Source organism: Symphodus melops (genome assembly GCF_947650265.1).
Source record: "Symphodus melops genome assembly, chromosome: 6".
NCBI lineage: Eukaryota > Metazoa > Chordata > Actinopteri > Labriformes > Labridae > Symphodus > Symphodus melops.
This window is the reverse complement of record NC_136696.1, coordinates 878,995-900,223: the sequence shown is the minus strand read 5'-3', so window position 1 is coordinate 900,223 and position 21,229 is coordinate 878,995. Positions and strand designations below refer to the sequence as shown.

The 21,229-nt window shown below is 39.7% G+C and overlaps 2 protein-coding genes across 6 annotated transcripts in view; one reads left to right on the top strand and one right to left on the bottom strand.

Annotated features, from left to right (window-relative positions):
• LOC306825401 (uncharacterized protein) overlaps nucleotides 1-9,620 on the top strand; it is a 62,134-nt gene extending 52,514 nt beyond the window's left edge. For 2 of the 5 annotated variants that reach the window (XM_079346128.1, XM_079346127.1), the window contains exons 4-6: nucleotides 1,254-1,326; nucleotides 9,318-9,381; nucleotides 9,578-9,616. In XM_079346128.1, coding sequence (XP_079202254.1) covers nucleotides 1,254-1,326; nucleotides 9,318-9,372 — 128 coding nt within the window. In that variant the 3' untranslated portion in view covers nucleotides 9,373-9,381; nucleotides 9,578-9,616. Of the gene's footprint in view, nucleotides 1-904; nucleotides 1,095-1,253; nucleotides 1,327-9,317; nucleotides 9,382-9,577 lie in introns of those variants that run through there. The other 3 variants (XR_013779249.1, XR_013779251.1, XR_013779250.1) reach the window with 3 other exon arrangements.
• LOC306825396 (uncharacterized protein) overlaps nucleotides 1-21,229 on the bottom strand; it is a 498,202-nt gene that overhangs the window by 308,524 nt on the left and 168,449 nt on the right. The window contains exon 7 of the mRNA XM_079346114.1: nucleotides 20,680-20,853. Coding sequence (XP_079202240.1) covers nucleotides 20,680-20,853 — 174 coding nt within the window. The remainder of the gene's footprint in view (nucleotides 1-20,679; nucleotides 20,854-21,229) is intronic.

The following is a 21,229-nucleotide window of genomic DNA, read 5'->3' as shown; positions in this document are numbered from 1 at the left end:
AGAGTTTTTACATCATTCTGTGTCAGTTTACATGAAGCTACCAGCTAACTAAAGAGCGCTAACATTAGCATGCAAACACTACAATGTAGGATACAGGTGATTTAAGCTACCAGCTAACTAAAGTGTGCTAACATTAGCATGCTAACACTACAATACAGGATACAGGTGATTGACGCTACCAGCTAACTAAAGAGCGCAAACATTAGCATGTAAAGGATAAAAGTTGCTATTTAATCCTTTCCCTAAATGTTGTTTATAGAAATCTGATTCCTCTAAATAATTACCTCAAATCTCTGCGCATTCTTTTGATGGGATGAGAGGAATGACTGAAGACATCTCTTTCAGGTTAACAGAGTTTATTAACCCGATGAATCAAAAATAGAAGTTACAGAGTCTCTGGGTTCAACACTACGTGTCCCTGACAACAGACAGATACCTGGTCAGTTCATGAAGTCTGAGCCCCGACTATCTTTCCCTGAACCCTTTTATACATTAGACAGAGATTATCTAACCAAATTATGCATTTGAGAATGTGCGGTTTCCATCCTCTGGCTCGGACATCTTCTCCAAATTATGCGCCTCCTGATGTTTGGTTCCGCTTCTCTCATTGGTGCATCATACTCTAATATAAGTACTCATACTTATATTAACTCATTCCCCGCCATTGACGGAAATTTCCGTCATTTGGTGTTTTCAGTGTAATATGATAGGGGGCGCTCTGACGGATGTTGTGAAAAAGTTACAGGACTGTGGGGTCAAAAACCAACAAACAAGACCACTCGCGGGAAAGTAGAGAAAAAAACAACATCTTCTTCGTCTTTATTTTCCAGCGGGTGGAGTTCTATCAGTCTGTATGTGAGTTTGACGCACGTCAAAAAGTCAACATTAGCCGTATATGAGATATGAGATAAAAGCTCTTGAACAGTACAAACATGCCGGCGCCAGCAAGGAGATATTCGGCTGCGGAAGCTACAGAGTTAATTATCGATACAGACTCTGATAATTCATTTTTTGACCTCCGTGAAACTGATCTGGATGAAGACAGCAGCGGAGGGATTTAGGACCTACATTCAGACCTTCAGGACGTGTAAGAGGTAAGATATGATCACGTTATTTTTTGATTCACCGTGATAGCATATGCATCTGATAATTCATGAGATAACGTGACGTTGAAATAACATATCCTTCAGTTTTGTACATAAACTATGTACCAAACGAATTTTTGACGGACATTTTATTGTAATTTCCAGCAGAGTCCAGGTCTCCAAGATCCAGGTCTCCAAGATCCAGGTCTCCAAGGTCCAGACATACATGTAGGTGCAAGAGGTGAGTCATGATAACATATGTTATTTAATTTGATAGTATGTTACTTGGATTGTATGATTATTAGATACTACAAGTCAAGAGCATCTGCTCTTGACTTGTCTACAGATGACATTTTGGCCTCCCCATACTTCAACAAGGTCATGTCCCACAACCAGTTTGAGATCATATGGAGATTTCTACACTCCAATGATTATGAATCAAGGCCAGCAAATAGCACTGACAGGTTGTACAAAGTCTGCCCTGTCTTATATTACCTTATATCTAAATTCAGTCAAATGTATCAACCTAACACCAACATTTGCATTGATGAGGTTATGCTTCTGTGGCGTGGACGGCGAGCGTTCAGGGTATATAATCCCCAAAAACCTGTCAAATATGGGTTCAAATCCTACATCCTTTGTGATTCTGACACAGGGTACTGTTACAACATGAAATCCTATTGCGGAGAAGGCACTTCCCTGGGAGACACAGTTGTCTCTCTTCTTGATCAGATTTTTGTTCAACTAATGTTTTATTATTGAAAATAATAATGATATTTAAGTGTTTGTAAAAACAAAGTATTTCTGAGTGTATAAGAGAAGAAAAATGTACAATATAGTTTGTAAATGTTGTAGTGCTACACTATTCAAAGAAAATGTATAATTTTATGTAATCATTTTTATTTATTTTAGTTATTTATTTTAAAATATAACTGTAGTTGTCAAATGAAAGTAAAAAGAATCCAAATGTAAACTCAAAATCACTTTTTTTTATTGAAAATAAATGTGTTTTACAAAAGTGCTGTTTTCTCAGCTTTTTGTCCGGAATGTTGTTTTTTTTGTGAAAATGGCCGATATTCAAGTGCTGATAAAAAAAGATTGAATGAAGTTTGAATAAAATAGTCTTTTGTATATGAAAGCAGAGGCTCTGATCTTTCTTTTGATGTATTCAATATTTACATATTCAAAGAACAAAATATTCTGTGAGTCTTGAAAGGCTGGCGCTGGCTGGCAACAATTCTAGAATTCTCTGGCGGGGAAAGAGTTAAGAACATGCCAACAAGTAAAGTAAAGTAAAGTAAAATTTATTTATATAGCACTTTTCGCAGGCAGGGGCCACAAAGTGCTTCACAAACAGGGTTTAAAAACATCACAAGCAATACACAGACAGTACAAAAATCATAGCAGCCCTAAAAGAGACTAATTAAAAGCCTGGACAAATAAAAACGTCTTCAGTTGACTCTTGAAAGTGACAACTGAATCAATTGAGCGCAAGGATGATGGAAGTTCATTCCAGAGGCTCGGAGCAACGACCTGGAAAGACCGGTCACCTCTAGTGTGATAATGAGCTCGAGGGACCTTCATCAGGTTCTGATCCATAGACCTCAGCGCTCGCACAGGAGCGTAAAGCTGGATCAGCTCACTAAGGTAAGAGGGAGCCTGACCATGTAGGGCTCTGAAGGCCAGAACCAGGATTTTAAACCTGAACCTAAAAGACACTGGCAGCCAGTGAAGGTCTTTCAGAATAGGGGACATGTGGGACCTCCTATTTGTGCGGGTCAGAATTCTTGCTGCAGAATTTTGAACTAATTGCAGTCTAGAGAGCTCTTTCTTGTTAAGACAAGAAAACAAACTATTGCAATAGTCTAAACGTGAAGACACAAAGGCATGGATAATGAGCTCCAAATCATTCTGCGAAACCATGTTTCTAAGTTTGGAGATCTTCCTCAGTTGAAAGAAGCAGTTCCTTGACAGCTGTTTACAGTGCTGGACTAAAGACATGTCTTTGTCGAAAATAACTCCCAGGTTTCTAAGACTAGGCTTCACGGACTGGCCTAGGTCCCCCAAGAACTGCTTAATCCCTGGAATTGAGTCATCAGGGGCGAGAATCAATGTTTCTGTTTTCTCAGCTTTGAGCTGCAGAGAATTTTCGCTGAGCCATTGTTTGATTTCCATCAGACAAAGACGTAGGGAGCTCAGCTTCTGGATCTCGGACGACTTAAAAGAGCAGTACAGCTGGATATCGTCAGCAAATAGGTGGAAAGAAACATCATCGAACCTTCGTATGATCTCTCCAAGAGGGATCAAATACAGCAAAAACAAGACAGGACCCAAGACGGAACCTTGAGGCACTCCACACAGCAGGTCCGCAGACTCCGACCTTATTTGGTTGGCTGTTACATTGAAGCTTCGTCCATTTAGATAAGAAGAGAACCATTTTAGAACTGAACCCGACAGTCCAACTTGATCCCTCAGTCTTCTCAGCAGAATCTGATGGTCTACAGTGTCGAAAGCTGCGGACAGGTCCAAGAGAACCAGGACCGTGAACTTTCCAGAGTCAGCAGCCATCATAATGTCGCTGGACACTTTCAGTAAGGCCGTTTCCGTGGAGTGTTGCTTACGGAAACCGGACTGAAGCGGTTTATGGATGCTGCTTTGATCCAGGAAAAGGGTCAACTGATTACAGACCACCTTCTCAAGGATCTTTGACATGAAAGGGAGCTTAGAAATAGGCCTAAAGCTATTAAGATCTGTTTGGTCTAGGCCTGCTTTTTTTAGTAATGGCTCCACTATGGCATGTTTGAATGCAGTAGGAAACACACCAGTGGACAAAGACAGGTTAACCATTTTGGTCACACACGGGCCGATTTCCCCAAACACTTTTTTAAAAAGCCTACAGGGAAGGACGTCAGATGAGCAAGAGGAGGGCTTCAACTTAGACACCACTGCTGAAATATCAGCAACCGTCACAGTCCTAAACAAGGACCACAAGCTGGAGACAGGCTCAGAAACAGCAGGGGTAACACGAAGAGGGGGCGGGATGTTGTCCTTGATTATCTTTATCTTGTTTGTGAAGAATCTCAAAAAGGCATTGCTGTCAGCTTCAGAAAACACGGGGGTAACTGGGACAGCAGGACATACAAGTGAGTTTATCGTTTCAAATAACACTTTGGGGTTTTTCTTATTTAGTGCTACCAGTTGGTGGATATACTCGGATCTGGCATTTTCGACCATCACATTGTATGAAGACACAAGGTCCTTGAGGTAGAGCCTGTGCACCTCAAGGTTAGTGGATTTCCACAGGCGTTCAGTCTTTCGACATAGTCTCTTTAGATTTAGGATGTCTTCATTAGTCCACGGGCGAGCTTTTTCCCTGGTAGAGGAGTTTGTTTTAACAGGAGCCACCTGGTTCAGAATTTCTACACAGTGATTGTTAAAACAGTGAGTGAGATCATCCACATCGAGACAGTTCATGACCAAGACAGGATCAAATAAATGAGAGAAACTATCTGCAGTATTAACAGTGATAACACGCCTCTGAGACCTGACTGTTGAAGGCTTGGGCTCAGGACAAAAGTGCAGATCAAACAGAACAAGACTATGATCACTCAAATGAACATCATTTACAGACAGGTTTAAAATGTCTAGGCCAAGCGTAAAAACTAAGTCTAAAATATGGCCTTTTTGGTGAGTGGGCTCAGAAACATGCTGCTCAAAATTAAAAGTTTCAGTCAATGTTAGAAGTTCCATTGCAGGGGAAGATGAGCTGTCATCAACATGAAGGTTAAAATCCCCAAGGATTAAAACAGAGTCCAGCTTTATAATAGAGGACAAGAAGTCACTAAAATCCTTTCAGAAGACAGCGGCAGGGCCAGGAGGACGGTAGATCAACACACAGTAAAAAGGGGATGAGGAACCCATCTTAACCATCTGTGATTCAAACGAAGAGAAATCTTGGGACTGGATCAGTTTGCATTTTTGGACCTCCCTGTGAACAATGGCCAGGCCACCACCACGGCGACAGGGGCGGGGCTTCCCGACAGCAGAGCAGCCAGGTGGACAGAGATCATTTAAATGAATGAACTCTTCATCTAAGATTAGCACCATCTAATTTGACTTTGACTCAACATGTTTGTGTACAGTTTGTCAGTCATATCAGTAAAATGTCCAGTCTAATTGTTTAAACATCACTTGTAAACAGTCTAGAAATAGTTGAAATGTCAGCAAGGTGAACATATTATGAAGTTTAAATGAAGCTATGGGGCCAAAATAAAGCAATTTTTGGTTTTCTATTTTAAGAATGTAAACAACAAAGTGGGTTGTTTGCATAATAGATGCATGCAAATAAGTACTAGTGACCTACGACAGCTAACTCATTTCCTACGCTCCTTGAATTAATCATTGCTCAAATTTAGCTGCATAATATGTCGATATAACAACAAGAAAAAACACTATAAAACATGAACACATTTAACTACATAAAAACAAAGTAACAACAGTGAGGACTGTGGGGTGATACTGAATGGGCTAAGAAAGGGTGGGGCCGTCTTCTCTCCTGTAAAACACCCTATCTAATCTCTCCTTTAAAGATACTGATCAACCCAGTGCACAGAGTCAACAAGCACACAGACCAGAGCCCCACTCTTCCAATCAACAGCCAAACCCCAAAATGAATCTTCCAGCAGTTAGAAAGGAACTCCTCCTCTTAACTATGCAAATGTATAGTTCATCTATTTTAAACCTTTTAGAAGAATTTTAAAAGATCTACTCATCTCCTTCGGGAAATGTTCCACTATTATTTCCTATTTAATAACACTAAAATTCTATTTATCAATCACACTCAAACAAAATAACTACACAGGCCTTCACACACATGATTTACCACACAGCACACAAACACACACACCAACAGACATCAACAGCCCACACACACATCTACTCAGGCTGTACAGCACTCACTCACACATCCAAAGACTCCACCAGCACACACACATCTACTAGGTAGAGCTAAAGGTGTTGCTCAAAATACTAGTAACAGGGTAGAAGAAAAAAACCCTACCTTTCCCCTTTCCACTCTCTGAACCAGTGAGAAAAAAGAGAAAAGGAGGTGCAATGAACGGAATAAAAAAATATATATCTCTAAATATTTGTACTTGAACTTAAGGAACAGAACTTCTGTCCAAGTTAACACACAACAAAAGACACTATATACACGTGAACAGCAGAAAATGTATAGACGCAATGCCCTATTTGGAGTCCTAACTGGCAAGCTTCTACAGCAGTCCTAATGACAACTGCAGCCAGTCACTGGGGGTTCTATCCCAGACTCACAAACAGTTTTAATGCACTTCTGCTGATTCACCGCCTCCCCAATGATCCCACACACAGTTCTCTGTCAACTGAAATGACCAGCGTTCAACCTGTTGCCTTCTTTACATTGTCATTCAGTGTCAGAAGAAAAGACCCAGCCCAACATTCAACCCAGCCAGTCTCTCGCCCCTGGCTTACAAACCAGTCTCTCGCCCCTGGCTAACTAACCAGTCTCTCACCCCTGGTTTCCTAGTCAGTCTCTCGCCCCTGACTTCACAACCAGTCTCTCGCCCCTGGTTTCACAGCCAGTCTCTCGCCCCTGACTTCACAACCAGTCTCTCGCCCCTGGTTTCACAGCCAGTCTCTCGCCCCTGAGTTCTCTTCGTACGGCCTTCTGTTCGATTGCTTACTTGTATTCTTGATTCAATTTTCTAAATTTAGACATTAACACCGTCTATACCCAAATCAGACAACGATAATTTAGATTTTCCAATGTGCACAATTTTATGGAAAAGGTTTGTGTTCACCTTTGGTTTTTGTGAGGCCTCTCGATGTCTGGATGGGTCTGGACGTTGTACCATAGACTTCAATGCAGTCGTTCTACCACCTTAAGAAATTAATACATTTGAATTAAACATATTTCAAAAAAATTTCATAAATTAATCAATACTTACGTCCTCCGTCAAACCTCATCCCCCATCACGTCGGGGTCACCAAGTGAAGGATAAAAGTTGCTATTTAATCCTTTTCCTAAATGTTGTTTATAGAAATCTGACTCCTCTAAATAATTACCTCAAATCTCTCTGTGCATTCTTTTGATGGGATGAGAGGAATGACTGAAGACGTCTCTTTCAGGTTAACAGAGTTTATTAACCTGATGAATCAAGAATAGAAGTTACAGAGTCTCTGGGTTCAACACTACTTGTCCCTGACAACAGACAGATACCTGGTCAGTTCATGAAGTCTGAGCCCCGACTATCTTTCCCTGAACCCTTTTATACATTAGACAGAGATTATCTAACCAAATTATGCATTTGAGAATGTGCGGTGTCCTTCCTCCGATTGGGACATCTTTCCAAATTATGCGCCTCCTGATGTTTGGTTCCCCTTCTCTCATTGGTGCATCATACTCCCGAATCCTTTGTCCTTCTATAGGGGAAGACACATCCTACCTGGCCTGTTTCTTATCACAAGCAGACATCTAGTCTAGTCATCATTTCCTTTTAAGCAACAAACCACTTAAGTGATTAACTATCAAGGCCCACTGAACCTATCAATGTGGGTGAGTGATTAACTGTTCAGGGCCTTAAACTAAACCTATGTTTGATTTTGTGAGTGATTCAGTTTAAAAGGCCACATCAAAACACATGTTGGAATGTGTAATCACTTCTGCAAGCCCTCTTCACAGAACACCTTTAACCTCTGAACTAAAATCTCAAACAATTAGATTAAAACACTTAAAGTAAAACATGATATAATAACTGATATAATATAAATGTGAACAAACATCATTCATACAATGGATATCTAATCATTCCTTTGTATTTGGTGATCAAACCTTTATTCAACAATACATTATTGCAGTAAACACTTTGATTATAAGTAGAAAGCGGCCTATTATTCTAATACATGTGTAGCGAAAACTATCATTAATATTACGTGTTAAATTGATTAACACACCTCGTAAGAAGAACCAAGAATTATAGATACTATCCTAACTGATTTAGTATGGTATGGTGTTAACGTCTGTCTAACAAAATTATTGATTAGATTAGGATCAAAAATACCGGACGAAAAAAAAATGTAAACAGAAAAGAGTGGAACTATATTACGGCGGATATGGCCGGGGGGGGGGGGAAGAATTAAGATGAACACCACATGACACGTAGTTCTAAGTTGACAACAAACTGTTGAGCTATCTTACTCACTGAACCCAAAGTCCGCCAAAATGGTACTGTAGCCTGGAGAGTGGATTTTGGACGATCCTTTCCAGTTTTACAGCCCGGAATCCACCGTAGTGAACAGGTCGGAGTCGGGTTTAGCGATTCACTTAGAGACGCACCGGTGCGTTCACGTCAGCTTTCCCCAGCTCGGATGAATTGTCCAGAAAAGTTTGATAAACGTTCGTCAATCTTCTGCTTAAGCTGAAGTGGCCAACTCAGTTTAGTTCAGATAACAAATCGTTCAAGTCATTTGTTGAAAAGAAAAAATCCAAAAATGTCGTCCAGAAGTGATAAAACTTTCAATTTGAAGCTACGCCGAGCCTCAATAGGATGCCTCTTTAACTCATTCTCCGCCATTGACGGAATATTCCGTCATTTGGAACCCAACCGTTCCCCGCCATTGACGGAATATTCCGTCAATTGGTGTTTTCAGTGTAATATGATAGGGGGCGCTCTGACGGGTGTTGTGAAAAAGTTACAGGACTGTGGGGTCAAAAACCAACAAACAAGACCACTCGCGGGAAAGTAGAGAGAAAAAAAACAAACATTTTCTTCGTCCTTATTTTCCAGCGGGCGGTGTTCTATCAGTCTGTATGTGAGTGTGACGCGCGTCAAAAAGTCAACATTAGCCGTATAGATATGAGATAAAAGCTCTTGAACAGTACAAACATGCCGGCGCCAGCAAGGAGATATTCGGCTGCGGAAACTACAGAGTTAATTATCGATACAGACTCTGATAATTCATTTTTTGACCTCCGTGAAACTGATCTGGATGAAGACAGCAGCGGCGACAGTGAATGGAGGGATTCAGGACGTGTCAGAGGTAAGATATGATCACGTTATTTTTTGATTCACCGTGATAGCATATGCATCTGATAATTCATGAGATAACGTGACGTCGAAATAACATATCTCTCATTTTTGTACATAAACTATGTACCAAACGAATTTTTGACGGACATGTTATTGTAATTTCCAGACACAGAGTCCAGGTCTCCAAGGTCCAGGTCTCCAAGGTCCAGACATACACGTAGGTGCAAGAGGTGAGTCATGATAACATATTTTATTTAGTTTGATAGTATGTTACTTGGATTGTATGATTATTAGATACTACAAGACAAGAGCATCTGCTAACTTGTGAGAGAAGATAAAAAAAGAAATAATTTAGCTTTCATTTTGTACACAAACTATTTACCAAATGAATATTTGTTTGACATTTTACTGTCATTTTACACACAGAGTCCAGGGATTCAAGGCCCAGGTGTCCTTTATACAGACCTACAAGGTGAAAAAGGTAAGATGTGATATGAAGAGGCCGAAAAATAACGTTTCTCTCTTTGTGCACATCACACTGTTGAATAAAAAAATTGTCTTTCTAATTATTTACAGGTCGAACACAGCAAAGAGGCAGAGGTCGGACCTGTGGATCTTATGGCCGTGGTGGAGGTCAAGTACCTGGTGACCAAGCAAGAGGGTCTGTAAACCAGCCAGGTTCAGGTCCTGGTCCAGGTAATCTGATGTGGAAAGAAATGAACTGGCAGCCAAAAGACTTTCCTTTCACTGAGAATCCTGGACCTCTAACTGATGCTGCTGCTCTTGATCATATCATTCGTAAGCCTGACCTTGAAATGTACTGGTCTACAGATGACATTTTGGTCACCCCCTACTTCAACAAGGTCATGTCCCACAACCAGTTTGAAATCATATGGAGATTTCTACACTCCAATGATTATGAATCAAGGCCAGCAAATAGCACTGACAGGTTGTACAAAGTCTGCCCTGTCTTATATTACCTTATATCTAAATTCAGTCAAATGTATCAACCTCACACCAACATTTGCATTGATGAGGGTATGCTTCTGTGGCATGGACGGCTAGCGTTCAGGGTGTACAATCCCCAAAAACCTTTCAAGTATGGGATCAAATCCTACATCCTTTGTGATTCTGACACAGGTGTTACAACATGAAACCCTATTGCGGAGAAGGCACTTCCCTGGGAGACACAGTTGCCTCTCTTCTTGATCAGGTTTTTGTTCAACTAATGTTTTATTATTGAAAATAATAATAATCTTTAAGTGTTTGTAAAAACAAAGTATTTCTGAGTGTATAAGAGAAGAAAAATGTATAATATAGTTTGTAAATGTTGTAGTGCTACACTATTCAAAGAAAATTAATAATTTTATGTAATCATTTTTATTTATTTTAGTTATTTATTTTAAAATATAACTGTAGTTGGCAAATGAAAGTAAAAAGAATCCAAATGTAAACTCAAAATAACTTTTTTTCTTGAAAATAAATGTGTTTTACAAAAGTGCTGTTTTCTCAGCTTTTTGTCCGGAATGTGGTTTTTTTGTGAAAATGGCCGATATTCAAGTGCTGATAAAAAAAGATTGAATGAAGTTTGAATAAAATAGTTTTTTGTATATGAAAGCAGAGGCTCTGATCTTTCTTTTGATGTATTCAATATTTACATATTCAAAGAACAAAATATTCTGTGAGTCTTGAAAGATTGGTGAAAATGGTGAAAAAGGCTGGCGCTGGCTGGCAAACATTCTAGAATTCTCTGGCGGGGAAAGAGTTAAGCGTGTAAATATTGAGAAAACAAGAATCAAAGCTCAAAAAAACAACGAAGTCGCCCTGGAGTAAAAGTTTCGCTTTGAAGACAAGTCCAAGAACGGAGTATAGAACAAAGAAAAATTATACTAGGTATAAAAAGTTACAAGCAAAAAATATGTGGGTCCAGCCTGGAGCGGAAAGGTGCGCCGGGCCTTTTAAAGGGGGCACCGAAGATACATACGCCCACCTCGAAAAAAAAATAAAAAATAAAAAATTCTCTAAAGTTCTTAAACTAAATTAACGTAAACACTATACCATACTTGAGTTCTTAATTCTATTTTGTATAAACAAGAGAAAGAAATGCAGAGTTTTAACCTTTGAAATAAAACTAAACACGAATCATTATTGAGTTGTAACAAACATTGATTTAAAAGAACCACTAGATGGCGGTAGTGCTCCATGCAAATCTTTGAGTCAAGCCGTTGATTTTTTTAATGTAGATTGACTTCTCCTAACTTCACGATAGATTGTCCGATCTGAGTCCGGTTTGGATGAAAACGTTAGTTAAAAGGTTCTGAGAAAGATTATTCACCTGAAAATAAGAAATACATATTAGTTAATATACATCTGAAAATGAAGGCATATGGTCTCCCTTCATTTTAATGGGGTTCACTAAAGAGTCAGACATTCCCTGGAGATTAGAGTTGTCCTGTAAATCAGGGGTACGTGGCGAAAAGTGTTTTTCTAAGTGTCAATGGAATTTATTAACAAAAGGAAGTGAAAAATAGTTCCAGATGGTTTTGCAATATGAAGTCTTTTGAAGATGTTTACATGAGATGCGATAGCCTTTATGATTTAAGGTTTGAATTGTCTTCAGACAGGTTCAGACAGAGTGTCTTGTCGAAATGCAGAGAGGGAGGAGGGTCGAAAAAGTTGAGTTGTGTGAGGACATCTGGTGGAGAGTGAAGATGAGGGGCTCCATCATCTTCAGAGGACCGTCAGGGGCCCCCCTTTATCTGATCAGATAGGGCACATCACGTAACACATGCTAACACTACAATGCAGGATACAGGTGACTGAAGCTACCAGCTAACTAAAGTGCGCTAACATTAGCATGCTAACACTACAATGCAGGACACAGGTGGCTGAAGCTACCAGCTAAGTATAGGGCGAATGTGAGTATAGGGCGGTTGGAGGTGTGTCTCTGGAAGAGACCGGAGGCTTCAGTATGGAGGAGGCGTGGCCAAACAGCAGTTTGTTTTGGTTTCATGTTCTACTAAATAAACAGCTAAAGTAACAAACCAGCATTAAAAACTCTTAGATCCACGTTGACATGTATATCCATGTAAGGCTTATGTTATTTGTCGTAGCAGTCGGACTCAGACGGGTCACACAGCAGCAGGCCGTCCATGCCATTGATCCACAGGAACCGACGTGACGAGACAGCCCAGGAAGAGAAAGATTTATTGAAGGGGATATAAGTAACTTTCTAAAACAGCACATGGCCGTCAGGTGAACTGCACCAGTAACCTGTCGCTTGCTCTCCCTCACATGCTCGTGGAGCGTAAATATTTGATACTGGACTCAAAATCCCCTCTCTCTCAGTTATCCACTGATTCTTAACTTCAGATAGATGACCGCTGAGAGTTTTACGACGTCCTGTTGGGAAGCTCATCCAAGCCACAGGGGCGGCTGTGGCTCAGTTGGTAGAGTCGTTGAGGGTTCAATCCCCAGCTCCTGCGAGCAACATGTCCGATGTGTACTTGGGCAAGACACTTAACCCCAAATTGGTTAACTCAAGTCCATTTACCATTTACAGGGGCGTCTCTGGTGACTCTCTCATGGGGGCACTAAACTGAGAGTTACCATTGAGTTCTTTGATCCTTCACCTCCAGATAAGACGACTGACTGAGACCAGGTCAGAAGACCTCCTGTCTGTGAACGAATCAACATTGACAAACATCGGAAAATCTCTGGGAATTCTTTAAAAGGAAAAGAAAAGAATTGTTTAAAAGTGAGTTCTTGGATTTAAACTGAACATCTTCCTCCCATCTTGTGCTCAGTATTTTTCTAAAGCTCATACAACTTTAAACATATATTAAGACTCTGTATTATCATATATAGAGGGTCACATTATCTTTTCTGTTTTCATACTGATGCATTTCCTCTGATTCATTGATTAACACTTTGAATTACAGATTTCCAGAATATTTTCCTGAATGTTCAGAGATGACCGTCTCAATGAGAGCTCATAATTAGTTCAATATGGTGACGTCATAAAGCCTTTTATTTACTTTTATTCTTCTTTGACTTTAGTTACAAGGAATTCAACTGTTGAGTTGTTGGATCCTTGTCTCACTATGGGTGGAGCATAGCCCCGCCCCTTTTCTGCCTGCTGCAAAGGATGAGACAGGAGGAGTTGAAGAGTTTTTGTTGCGTCTTCTTTGAGTCTTCTTTGTTTCTCGTCTTTCTGCTGGTCTGATCACTTCTCTCAAGACATCAGTCTTTTTGTCTTTATAATTTTAAGCTGTTATAGAATATTTTGATCTAAATCTGTGAACCCACAGAGAGCTTCTCTCTCTTCCTCTGGATTCACACTCCCTTACAGACAAAGTTAATGACTCTGACACCAAACTGAACTCCTTGGGGGGTTCGCGAGACGCAGAAAACACCTTCAAAGAATTTCAATACGCATCTGCTAATCAGAAACCGGTTTGTTCCAGCCCTGAAACAAACCAGAGACGGCTAGGTCAACATCTACTGTATGTCCTGGGATACTTGATTTACATGACAACCAGATACTCCTCCGGCCTCCTCTGGAATTTGCCTAATGGATTTTATAGCCACATCTGTTGACCAAAGAAAGAATACCGCCATGTTCACTTTGTATGCTAACGAATGTTTATTTTAATTTTCAGGTGGATAAACTTTCTTAGGACATTGAGACGAACATTTTCATCCAACCAGGGTTCAAATCCGACCATGTACAGCGGAGTTATCAGAAATCAAACTTTCCAAATTCTGACCAACGTGATCTTGTTAAAACTTGCATGGAGCACTACTGCCCCCCAGAGGTTGAAACGGAGAAGGTACCTTAAATACGTCGCATGGTTTATTCTGTCAGAACAATTAAAATTGCATTTGATAACCATTATAAATTATATATCCAGATGTTTTTCTTTTTCTATCTTCTAAAAATTCAACCTGTGTTTTGATGTCATGTGTCGTTCCATTTCTTCTCGTCACATCTTCATTAAAAATGTTTGAGCCTTCTTACAGGTGAAATAATCCTACAAACCACGTGGTGTGAATAAAAATAAAAGGCTTTATTAGACACCAGGAAACTTCACTGTGATGGTTTTATAACATCAACATCACGTTCACAGTTTACCTCTGGGTTTAAGATCGTTTAAAGTTAAGGTAAATTATTACAGAGCTAACTTCTATGATCTGCGTCTCTTTTCTGTTTTTATAAACAAGGTTTTATTGGCCTGTTACAATTTCTCCTATTAAATCATCAAATAACATCAAATCATCTCCACAAACATGATACAAGAATGTATAAAAGCAAAGTTCACCTTCTTCACACAATAAAAAGAAATGAAATAAACACAAAGGCTGTAAATAATTATAAGTCAAATCAATATGCAGATTGTCTCCACATGTCTCCTCTCACAGATCCTTAGTTTTCCTGAACGCTCCGATACGGGTCGGATGAGCAAGTCGCTTTAAAAGTTGTGGCCGCAATGAATTGTGGGTCGGCACTTTCTTATCTCCTTTGGTAAAGGATGCTCCAGTGTTTCCTAAAGGAGGTTTTAAAGGAAGCAATATTCAGGTGCTGAGTCTGCACCTGGATCCAGACATCCATGTTTGTAGTTCTTTTAAAAACTCAGTGAAGCCTCCTCTTTGTTTGGATCCAACAAAGAGACGACTGATATATTATCAGACGATCAACGACTCGTGGTTACAAACACAACTTCACACTTTAACAGGTGGCATCAACTTCTACTGTTATCTGTGAATAAGAGTGCAGCACTGCACATGTCCACAGGGTGGTGCTGTAACACAAACATTTATATCCAAAGAGTTCATCTTGGCTCGTTGAGTCATGAAGCAGTTTAAGTTCAGAATATGAGAATAGAAAACAGTCCGAGGTCATGGTCCTGTGTGTGACGGTGGAGCTGATCTCAGAGCAGCTTAGACTGCAGCACTGAGACTCATCTGAGCTGTGATTGGTCCGTCAGTCTCCCAGTAACACGGCCCAGTTACAGACTCAACAAACACCAGCTGCTGCTGCTTCCAGCTCTGTGATCGTCAGGAACAACAGGATCCTCTCTTTAAACACTCACTCACAGCTGTTGATATAACAAGACATAAATCAGAAAAATCATGAGTTATTATCATATAAGATCATTATTATTATTATAATCATATAAGATCATTATTATTATAATCATATAAGATCATTATTATTATAATCATATAAGATCATTATTATTATAATAATAATCAGCAGAGACCAGGACGAACTCAACTTAACCCTTTACATACATCAGAGTCTCCAGTCTGTAGTCTGGATTCTTCTGAAGGTCACTCAGCAGCTTCACTCCTGAATCCTGCAGCTTGTTGTTACTCAGGTCCAGCTCTCTGAGATGGGAGGGGTTGGACTTCAGAGCTGAGGCCAGAGAAGAACAGCTGATCTCTGACAAACTGCAGCCCCTCAAACTGAATAAAGAATAAAAGAAGAGAATAAAAAGAATGATGAATGAGATGATAAGAACATAACTAGGTCCAATCAGTGAGTGTGTCCCTAAAATAAGTAGAGAGACTTTGTCATTGTGTTATTGTGGATCATTCAAATGTCAGCTTTCTACAGACATCATCCAAACATTCATCCAGCTGTTCATGTCAATAAAGACACCAACATGTTACTGATCTCAGTCAAGATTACACACCCACTACTCTACTGAGCTACACACACCTGGGACTGTCTGTGTGTGTGTGAGAGTGTGTGTCAGTGTGTCAGTGTGTGTGTGTGTAAGAGAGAGAGAGAGAGAGAGAGAGAGAGAGAGAGAGTATGTATGTGTGTGTGAGTTTGTGAGGGTGACTATCTGTGTGTGTCTCTGTGTGTGTGTGTGTGTGTGTGTGTGTGTGTGTGCTTAATAATCAAATATATGTCAGTTCAGATAATCTTGTGTCTTCAGTTTTGAACATTTAATACAAATCAGAAACTTTCACTTTAAAGACTTAAAGAACTCCATTTAAAGTATTTTGTTAAAAGGGTCAATGACATGACACTTATTTTTTTGTGTCTATGTGATTTGCTTACATTTAAAAAGGTTGAAATTTTCAAATAAACTGACATATTACTTTCATACATTCCTTTTTTTGAAGACCTAGTCTAAAATATATGGTTTTAATATATTTTGAGAGAATATTTGGGGGATAATGGCAAAAATGTCATGTGGTGTAACCCTAAAAACTTTACACGAAATAGTTTAACTTGCTTAAAAAGGTTAAAACGTTCAAAAAAAACATGCTATCAACTAGTTTGGCACAATCTTACACTAGATTTATTTAATAGTGTATAAAAGTAATAAAACACAGTTGTTCAGAATATTATATTCTATTTGGGCAATTTTGTCTGTCAAGTCAAAGTCCTGAAGTGTCAAGGTGGTGTAACCACCATTCAAGGAGCCATTTTGGTAATATGATGCAAGAAGACAATGTGACAGGAAATGACATCACAGAGAAGGACCCCTGCTGAGACTAACTGCCGTGTGCCACGGTCAGTAACTCTCTTTCAAATTTGAGATAATTCTACATTTTTGGGGTACGGTCAGGTGTGCTTATGGTTACATGTCAAATGGTATGACCCCAGGAAAACATTTATTAATCTTCATCATTATAAAAATCAGTGTTTACTTTAAAAATTATGTTTGAAATATTCACACAAAGGCTGTGTATAGGTGTCCATAATAATGCCTGTCAAATTTGATTTGAAATTGAAATGTCAAATGGTGTAACCGGTTACACCATTTGACTCCTATTACAAACGTCTCTGTTAGAGGCCAGTTTTATCAAACATCAGTAGTTTATGATTCTGATTTATGTTGTAATATGAACTACTTACTATGTAGAACTATTTTTAAGTGTAAAGTATTATTTATTAATTTAATAATGTAGAAGAATTAAGTAGGTGTACAGTGACACCTACCTTTAAACATGAACAGATAAATGTTAGTCAACAATTAAAAAGTTCATCTGTAAAACACAATTCATTAAATTTTCTGCTGTTTCATAATTAATACAACATAATAGAGCCTCTTTCCCTCCAACAGATGCAAGTACAGAAAAAGTGGCTCGGCACAGAGCACGCATGAATGCTGATCCTGCAGCAAGGGCCAATTACCTTGCCGAAAGACGGGAAAGGTGACACACACACACACACACACACACACACACACACACACACACACACACACACACACACACACACACACACACACACACACACAGTTAAAGTCAGAATGATGTAGTGATTCAGGTGTTTTGAAAGTCAGTGGGAATAAAAGAAGGCAACTGTTTTTACAAGTATGGTAATTGTTTTCATTTGTCTGTTTGATTCATAGTTATCGTAGGAGAAAGAGAGAGGGCAAGAATAAAAATACTCCAGTAGCAGACCTTTCAAAAAAAAAAGCAGGAGAAGATCAGAGAAACTTCGGAGAAAAGAAAAGGGTGCTTTCTGATGTGCTGAACTTAACTCCACCATCTATAAACACATCAGCAGATGATATTCAGCAGCTAGACCATCCTGATCCAATGTGTAATCACCTTGAAGATCATGACTATGAACAGCCAATTGGTGAGGGGCTGCAAGCATCCTCAACCCCTGAAAGGAAAGAAAAGGAAACAAAGAACAAAACCTACTGCTCAGTGCTAAAAGAGAGGGAAAGGCTGAGGTCTGAACTTCGCAAAGTTAAAAGGGAACTCCAGGCAGCAAAACTCAAGACACAAAACATACAGAGGAAACTAAAGAAGCAAAAGGAAAAACAGAAAATGGTGATCGAAAAGAACAAACCGAGACTCAAAAAGAAAGCATCACAGGCGAGAAGAGAAGAAGTGGCCAGCTTTCTTTGCAGGGATGAGAATAGTCGCATGTTATCAGGCAAAAAGGACACTGTGACGAAAAATAAAATCAAAAAGCAAAGGAGGGTACTACTTTACTCTCTGAAGGAGCTCCATCCACAGTACAATACAACAGTCAGGAGACACCTCAAATTGTCATACAGACAGTTTGTTAGGTATTGTCCTTTTTATGTAACACCAGCAAAAGACTCTGACAGAAATACATGTGCTTGCATAGAGCATGAAAATGTCAAGCTGCTTGTTGACAAGTTGTATCAGAGAGGCCTTCTTCTGACCAACAGCATTTCTGACTTGCTGGCATCTATTGCATGCAACACTACCAGCAAGACTTGCATGTATCGCACCTGTGCGGAGTGCTGCTACAATGAAATCGAGTTCGAGGGACCTTTGGAGGCAACTCTAATAACATGGCAGCAGTGGTCCAGGGTAGTCTCCTCTGAAGAAGGGAAAACATTTACCAACTTTGAAAAAGTCACACAAAGTGGTAAGTGTGATGATCTGCTGGCTTTGCTTAACGAGAAGCTGGACTCTCTTGCGAAGCATCAATTCAACTGGCTACATCAAGTGAAAACACTCAGAGAGCTAAAAGAAACTCTGTGCGAGGATGAAGTCTGCATTCACGTAGACTTTTCAGAGAACTATGGCTGTAAGCTCAACAGGGAAACTCAGGCTTTCCACTTTGGTGGAAGTCGCAAGCAGGTTACAGTCCACACCTGTGTGGCGTATACAGCCTCCTCATCAATCTCCTGTGCCACTCTCTCTGCCTCTCCTCGCCATGATGAACGTGCTGTATGGGCACACATGGAGCCTGTGTTGAGGGATGTCAAAGGCAAATGTGAGACACCACCTTGCACCCTACACATCATCAGCCATGGACCAGTGACCCAGTACCAGAACAAGAAAAACTTGTACCTACTCAGCACAGTGCCTTTTCTGTATGGCTTCCAAAGGGTCACATGGAACTTCAGTGAGAAATCGCATGGGAAGGGAGCTCCTGATGGAGTGGGTGGGGCTGTAATGCGTATTGTGGTTACAGCAGTCAAAAGAGTCACTGACTTGCAAACAGCAGAGGAGCTGTACAACTTCCGGAAAGATCAGCCCTCTAGCATCAACTACTATTGGATATCAGAGGAAGCCATTGCAAAGTATGATGAATCAGTCCCAACAAATGTCCCAGCCGTGAAAGGCACACTCAGAATTCACCAAGTGACCTCTGAAGTCCCAGCTGCAATGCAGTGGAGGGACATTTCATCCTTCTGTGCAAGACCTGGTACCTGCAACTGCTATGGTCCGCAGTAGATTTCCGAAACCTACCAGGAAACCACCCCTCAACATGTCAGCAGGATCTGAAAGGAATGTTCATCCTGGTCAGATATGAAAGAAAGCCTTTTGTGGGACAGGTCATGCAGGTGGTGGGTGACGAACTGGAAGTGAGTGTCTTCACCTGGCCTCAATCACCTGATCTCCTTTTCTATTACAAGTCTGATGTGCTGAACATTGTCTCTGAGCCAGAACCTTTGAACTCGCATCATTCAAAACTCACAGCAAAGGACTGGAAACACTTCCAAGCACACACTGCCTGAACTTTAAGATTCAGAAGTTCTCCTCTCTGAAACAGCGTGCATGGCACTAAAAACAAACACTCTGCTTTCAATCCCCCTTCTGTTTTTACCTTCTTTCTTTCTATCTATCTATCTATCTATCTATCTATCTATCTATCTATCTATCTATCTATCTATCTATCTATCTATCTATCTATCTATCTATCTATCTATCTATCTATCTATCTATCTATCTGTCTATCTATCTATCTATCTATCTGTCTATCTATCTGTCTATCTATCTGTCTGTCTCTCTCTGTCTCTCTCTCTGTCTCTCTCTCTGTCTCTCTCTCTCTCTCTCTCTCACAAAATAAAGTTAATTTAACCTTGAATTCATTTTACTGTCATTCTTTGTGTCATTTTTTCAAGAAACAGTGACCTTTGACTATAAAAGCAACATAGTCAGTTGGTGTAACCAGTATTTTTCATGAAAATATTAAAATATACAGAAACATTAATGTGGAAAATAAAGTAACCCTCTATTGCAGTGCAATAACATGTTTTAGAACATTTTCAAAGGATGATTACAGTTTATGTCCCACTCAATGTATTTAAAAAAGCCTGAAATTTATATTTGGATGTAATCCTTATTTTAAAAGCAGTTAATTATTTTTATGGCTGCATTTATGTGCATTCTATTTGGATTAAATATTTAAAATTTATCATTCTTTTTCGGTTACACCATTTGACATTTTCAGGCACATTCTGTGTGATTTTTGTAAAAAAATTGGAACAAATGTTATTTCAAATGGCATGAAACCAACAGGAACACAAAATGTACATTTTGACAGACCTGATGAATGCTTTTAAAACAGAACTTTAAAAAGTTTTTGAATTTCTCATCTTGCCAACCCTTATTTGTCACTGACCCAAAAATCTGATTTGTTGATGATGCAGATTCAAACAAGAAAATCAACATGAACAGCATTCAATCTAAAACTTCATGGAGGTCAGAAACATGTGAAGATGAAAATGTTTCAGCTGATAATCAAACACATGAGATGTAAAACACAAACAGAGAAGAAGTGAACTGACCTCAGAGTCTCCAGTCTACAGTTTGGACTCTGCAGAAAATCACTCAGCAGCTTCACTCCTGAATCCTGCAGCTTGTTGGAGTCCAGGTCCAGCTCTCTGAGATGGGAGGGGTTGGACTTCAGAGCTGAGGCCAGAGAAGAACAGCTGATCTCTGACAAACTGCAGCTTATCAAACTGAATAAAGAATAAAAGAAGAGAATAAAAAGAATGATGAATGAGATGATAAGAACATAACTAGGTCCAATCAGTGAGTGTGTCCCTAAAATAAGTAGAGAGACTTTGTCATTGTGTTATTGTGGATCATTCAAATGTCAGCTTTCTACAGACATCATCCAAACATTCATCCAGCTGTTCATGTCAATAAAGACACCAACATGTTCCTGATCTCAGTCAAGATTACACACCCACTACTCTGAGCTACACACACCTGGGACTGTCTGTGTGTGTGTGTGTGTGTGTGTGTCTCTGTGTGTGTGTGTGTGTGTGTGTGTGTGTGTGTGTGTGTGTGTGTGTGTGTAAGAGAGAGAGAGAGAGAGAGAGAGAGAGAGAA